At 66.8% G+C, this 232-nt stretch overlaps 1 protein-coding gene across 1 annotated transcript in view; it reads left to right on the top strand.

The window, feature by feature from the left end:
- Positions 1-232, top strand: part of FAM118B (family with sequence similarity 118, member B) — a 4,309-nt gene that overhangs the window by 3,664 nt on the left and 413 nt on the right. Inside the window, exons 5-6 of the mRNA XM_009323400.1 lie at positions 30-92; positions 208-227. Of these exons, the coding sequence (XP_009321675.1) occupies positions 30-92; positions 208-227 (83 nt within the window). The remainder of the gene's footprint in view (positions 1-29; positions 93-207; positions 228-232) is intronic.

Below are 232 nucleotides of genomic sequence, written 5' to 3'. Positions count from 1 at the left end.
TTCCACCCCGGGCCCTCGCTCTCCCCTAGGTGTGCCTAAGGAGGGACAACAGCTGAACGGCTCTGCTGCTGCTGCCCACGCCCAGATAAAAGGTGAGGCTCTCCCGAGCCGAGGGAGGCTTACGTCCTTCCTAGCCCCTTTGCGACTCCCTGGGGGGGCCGGCGGCCTCTCGGGCGGGCTTTGCAGAGCCTTGACTTTCCCCCGCAGGATGCAGCGCTTGCGCGTCAGCCTC

Source organism: Pygoscelis adeliae, unplaced genomic scaffold, assembly GCF_000699105.1.
Source record: "Pygoscelis adeliae isolate BGI_AS28 unplaced genomic scaffold, ASM69910v1 Scaffold1065, whole genome shotgun sequence".
Lineage (NCBI taxonomy): Eukaryota > Metazoa > Chordata > Aves > Sphenisciformes > Spheniscidae > Pygoscelis > Pygoscelis adeliae.
The sequence above is the reverse complement of the archived record's forward strand: the minus strand, read 5'-3'. Positions and strand labels throughout refer to the sequence as shown.